Genomic DNA, 6008 nt, shown 5'->3' with positions numbered 1-6008 from the left:
ATACCCAATTACATTTAATATATCCAGACATAAGCAAAGTATTTGATTCTGTAAATCACTAACTGCTTTTGCACAAATTAGTCAACAGGTTTAGTGTGCATTGCACATTACTAAAGTTCATTACAAATTATCTTTCTTATACACAATAATCCTATGTATACATATTTCTAGTGATACTTCCACCTTCCTCTCAGAACAAACTGCAGTTTCACAAGATTAACAGTTTCGCCTTTTTCATGGACGACCTTTCCAATCACCTTCAAACCACTTGAGTAACATTCTCCTGTTTGGTGACGGTTGTAAACTCTTCACAGAAATCTGTTCACAAGTTTCTGTTAATCGAAAATGATCTCTCACGACTTGCTTATTGATATGAAATTTGGCATTTGGAGTTAGATCCTAATAAATGCACTTCTCTCACGAAAACTTGTATTAATGAAGATTGCACTATCGGCAATATAATTCTTCGGAATGTACAGTCAGTAACAAAAGTTCTTTCCGTTTGGTAAAATATATTTTGGGAATAACGGTGGTGGTATGGCTGGAACGCACAGAAAATTACAAACGGTGGTGGTATGGCTGGAACGCACAGAAAATTACACTCTTTGTAATTTACTGAAAATTATACTAATAGTGTCCTTACATTCTGGAATTACTTACGAAAGTAATTTTATCAAACAAAGAACTTTTTTCGCTAATTGTACAGCGGTGGACACTTCTAAATGGTACAGCCATATGGAGATTTACGGCTAAGGTGTACCATTTAGAAGTGTCCACCGCTGTACAAGCGCATTATGGTATTACATTTGAAGTCAAGCTTACTTTCACTTATTACTAGCTACTTATCACAAGATTTGATTTCTTCTGTTGTGAACTATTGGTTGCCTATTTGGTCAGTGGCTTGTCCTACACACCTTTTGAAGTTAGACACTGTTCGCAGCTTCTTTTTAGCCACTGTTCGATACAGAGAGTTACGTACGTCAAGTAATGAAATTATTATGAGACCAGCCAATATAGCTTCGTACACTACTTGTCGCAAAAAAAAACTGATGTTTTGTTTCTACATAAAACAGGAAATGGAAGATTAAACTGAGTACCGTCGTGGCCAAGCGGTTAGCGTACGCGTCTTCGGCGTGGGAGATGCGGATTCAATTTCCGGCGAGAGCTCATATGGTTCGGATCCCAGTTGTAAATTGTTGCGTGAGTACAATAGTATTCTGAAATAAGTATTTTATTTTTATTTTATTTATTTATTTATTTGATAGAGCACATATTAATTCCTAAGTGAAGTCTTGACCCGGCTACGGTAGGTCCCATAGTTTTGGAGCTATGGACCTTTAAAGTTGATTTTTCCATGTTTTTGGCAGCCTATAACTCCGAAAGGAAGCATTTGTGCACTCTGGTTTGTCTATACTTTTTGACGAATTACTCCCAGAAGCGACAGTTCTATTAGCGACAGGAACTGTTATCTGTCCTATGAGCGACCGATTCATTGACATTGAGATGGTGGAAGATGATATGATTCCCTCTCGTAAAACATGTTTGCCTCTGGCGTTATTAGCGTCCGAACAACTTTGCTATGAAAAATCTACGTGCCAGTGACACTATTCGTCAGATATATTTTCCCTTTACTGTGAGTTCAAATAAAACTTACGTTAATTTTGAGTTAGATTTGACATAAAGTATATCAAATAACGAGGAGACAACAGGGATATTTCCATGAAAAGTATGTTCCTATGTAATTAATTATTGAAAATCCAATTGTAATATCCCCTTTCTTCAAAAGCTCTGCTTTCTGTATTTAATTTAATTCAAATCTAATTACTCACTAAGCAAATCAATATATTTTATTTTGGAAAGCTTAAACCTGTAACAGTTTCGTCAATTATCTACTTTTTAGACTTCCTAAGACTCTACGAATAAAATGAGTAAAACATTTCAACAATAAAAGACAGCTTTTGAGATCAATTTTATCTGATTGGCTATTCCCAACCAAGCCCACCAATTACAATGCAGTTGACTCTAAACAATCCAAAAGGTAAACAAACTCTTTAAATTACCTTCCCTCCCTGTTGTAAGCTACCAAAACATAAACTAATTGCTTAATTTGCCTTCCTCCCTTGTTTTGACTTATACATAAAAGCTTGTCGTATAGCAATGTGATAGAATCCCTTATAGCTGGGTGAACTGTTGAATCCTGCGAGAGATTTGAACTTGTGTAATAATTTCTTCGGATAAAGTGTTTTTAGATTTCTTTGATATCTTCAAGTGGTGAGTACCCTGTTTTCGATTTCTTTCTTATGCCACAAATATATCCAAGCTAACGTATGTTCCGTATCATTTTAACATGCAATCTTTAATTACATTAGAATCATAGACAGAGGTGGAGCTACCCTAATTATTTAGTTAGTTTTTCCCTTGATATAGTCAGTGTACTTATAGAAATGAATTAAAAAGTATAATATTAGGAAGAACGTATAAAAGATTGTTAATGTAATAAAAACATTCTCACGTATTAAATTCAAGTGGAGCTATTTTTTTTTTATGAGAAGTGGTAATACTGCAATGTAATGTTGTGTTGTTAGTTACTTGTACTAGGTATATTCATTGTGTAACTTATTGGTAGACATCGAATGTCAGTGTTAGAAAGAAATATAAGGAATTGTTTATAGACCTAAGGAGCCCTGAGGAGAATTTTTGCGGGGGCGGGCGAGATTTTTTACAGGGACCTTTGAAGTTTCGGTACTGAACAAAATAACATTCCTTTAAGAATAATTTATTGTGGACTCGTAGAACAAGGAAGAGAGAATTTTTGAAAATATTTTTTGACAGAACAAACACAAATATTAGAATCAGGGTCTTCGGAATTTGTTCAGGGTTAAACTTTTTGTGAAATCGTTTATTTTCCATTCTTGCAGCCATATATAGGCCAACAGGTTTCAAACTATAAACTATCACAATCGCAAGTAGGGTTCCTAGGCCTACCTATACGAGGTTGACCTATTCTGGGACAAATATTTACCGATAGGTCAGTGCATTCTCAATTGCATAGGGATTACTTAAGAAGTGAGAAACATACCCGCTAGCAGAAAGATTTATATATATAATGTTACAACTAAAGCGTGGATTCTAAACATTACAAATTAGTATCAGGGGCGCAAATCTGTCTTCAACATTGAGGGGGGGGATTAGACTTTTTTCTAAAGTGATGTTCAAAACATTTATGAAGCTGAAAATAATTCTATGGAGGATTAGGAGGCGGGCAGATTTGAGGCTTATTCTGGGAGGACATCAATTTCATCTCACTTTCCTTGTTTCAATCGGATACAATTCATCACATTTCTTCACCTCCAAAAACACATTTCAAATCTGATTATTGGGGGGATAGTCCCCCAAGTTCCAAGGTTGGAGGGGACATGTCCCCCTCATACCCCCAGGATTTGCGCTAGTGATTAGTATTCTTGCTACTGATATATATTTATAATTAATACTTGCAGATTTGTTATTTCCTTCTTCTTACCTAGTTTTTTTTTTTTTTTTTTTTTAAATAGAAATGGCGGAAATCGAAATTGTGCAGACTGTGAAGGGAAAACCGTCTGCCATTTACAGTGGTCATCAGTACCGCATTCATCGGATAAACCAGGACAATTCAATTAATTGGTTATGCCTAAAAGAAAAAACGGAGAAATGTGGTGGTCGTATTTTAGAGAAAGATGGTATAGTGTTAAGGGCATCAAGCCACATTTGTAAGACGGATGTTGCTGCAATTGAGGTTCGAAAGAGTGTGTCAAATATGAAAAAATGTGCTCGAGATGATACTCAGTCTGTGTCAGCAATATATCGTGAAGAAATGGGTCCCATGATCCGTCGTGAATATGATTTTGTTACTGAACTTCCATTGTTCTCTTCAGTTAAAAGTACCCTTTATCGCTTGAGACAAACTACACAAGGTTTAACAGGAGATCCAAAGAACGTATAGGATATTTATATTCCAGAAACTGTTACTAAAATGAGTTACAGTTCAAGTTTCCTTCTCTTTGATCATGGCAGGGATAATAGAATTTTAGCTTTCGCGACGACGAGAGGAAGGGAGGCTATGTCGATAGGAACCACGTTTTTCATGGATGGAACATTTAGAAGCTGTTGCAAATTATTTTCACAAATTTATACGATTCATGTAGATGTAGGTAGCACGCTGCAGGAGACCAATGTCATCCCTGTAGTGTATGCTCTTTTACCCAATAGGAGGAAAGAAACATACAGTAAATTGTTTGAGCATTTGTGTACTTCTATACCCTTGTGGAAACCAAAATCCGTGATAATGGACTTCGAAGCTGGAGCTGTTTCAAGTTTGAGGGAAGTATTTCCGGCAGTGGATGTCAATGGTTGTAATTACCATTTTAATCAATGCATTTGGAGAAAAGTGCAAGATATCGGATTGGTAAGGGAGTACAAGGAAGACGCCGAAGTCAGACTTCACATAAGAATGTGTGCTGGTTTGGCATATTTGCAACCTGCACATGTTGATGACGGTTGGCTTTCTATTCAAGAAAGCTCCCCTATGAATGGTAAGCTTCAGGAGTTCTATGACTACTTTGTTGATACGTGGTTGGAGAATGCTCATATTACCGTTGAAATGTGGAACTGTTATCGAAAGAGGCATAGAACAAATAATGCAGTGGAGGGCTGGAATCATAAGCTTAATGCTTTGCTAGGAAAACCACATCCGAGCCTCATACATCTAATAACTGCTCTGAAGAACGAAGCTCAGCAAAACGATCTTTTGTACGATAGAAGGGTTCTGAATTTGGAGGGAAAAAGAAGGAAAAGGGCGTATATACTGTTAGACCATAGGATATCTTCCATTCTCGATGAATACGAGCGTACACTGGATGTGAAGAAGTGTCTGCGGTCACTTGCGTATGTGCAAAAGCTCCAGTAATATTTTGTCCGTGTGTATGTGATAATTTTGACAGAACTGGTCAGCATATGTTAATGAGTGTGACTGGGACAACTGTGTGTATATATCATATAATTTTGACAAAGACTACCTACTGTAGTTTTCTAAGTGTGATAGGGAGCGCAGTTGACTGTACAGTGTACAGTATGTTCAAGATATATTTTAGATAAAAACTGCTTACTATAAGTTAATAATTTTGACAAGGAAAGGAGGTGGCATAGGATAGGTATATGTGTATGTAGAGGTGTTTTCGACAGAGGACTGCTGAGTATAAGTTCCTAAGCATGACAGAGACAGTTGCTCATGTGTATGTGTATTAGAGAGACTATTTATTCTGACAAATCCTGCTTTCCGCAACTTTAAACACGCCAACGCTATGACCAATACGTTGCCAGTCCCAAGCCTGGATAAAGTGTGAGGGGTAGTTACGGAAAAATATTCTTAAAAGTTATTAATGCTTGCATGCAATGCTTATTATAGAACGCTTTATACTTATGACTGTATGGGTAAAGTTACGTCTGAAATTTATTATTAAGCCAGAAGAATTTAAAAAGTAGAAGGAGGACTAATGAACTGTAAGTTTATATCTGATTAGGTGGGCGCGGTGGCTCAGTTGTAGAGCGTTTATCTCTAGTGCATGGGGTCCCTGGTTCGATTCCAGCTCCCGGCGTGTGCACTTTGTGGTGAACAAACACCATGCTCGTGGGTTTTCTCGGGTTCAGGGGCGTCATTTCAGACTTCGGTTAGAGGGGACAAGAACACCACCGACATAAGACTTTCACGGAGTACATGTATTCCTCAAACTCTTGGGGGGGGGGCAATTGCCTCATCTTGTCCCTCCCTAAATGACGCTTTTGCTCGGGTTTCTCCCGTTTGCTTCCACTTTCTTCATTCCACCATTTCATTCATTTCTCATGATCATTGTCTCCTTTAGCCTAATCGGCATAACCGTGGGACTTTCGTTTCATTTTTATATCTGATTAATTGTTAAGGATGTTTGTTAAGAAATTGTTTATGTCCACATGTTGTTTATTTCTAAATGTAAAGT

The 6008-nt window shown here is 37.1% G+C and overlaps 1 protein-coding gene across 1 annotated transcript; it reads left to right on the top strand.

The window, feature by feature from the left end:
- Positions 1 to 4009: 4009 nt before the first annotated feature.
- Positions 4010 to 4942, top strand: LOC145683230 (uncharacterized). The gene has a single exon (XM_081754599.1). It carries the CDS (start codon positions 4010 to 4012, stop codon positions 4940 to 4942), a length of 933 nt encoding a protein of 310 aa, XP_081610725.1.
- The last annotated feature ends 1066 nt before the right edge of the window (positions 4943 to 6008 follow it).

This window comes from Thermobia domestica, chromosome 4 (genome assembly GCF_964235325.1).
Source record: "Thermobia domestica chromosome 4, izTheDome1.hap1.1, whole genome shotgun sequence".
NCBI classification, from domain to species: Eukaryota; Metazoa; Arthropoda; class Insecta; order Zygentoma; family Lepismatidae; genus Thermobia; species Thermobia domestica.
Note: the sequence above shows the minus strand (reverse complement) of the source record. Positions and strands in the feature narration are given on the sequence as shown.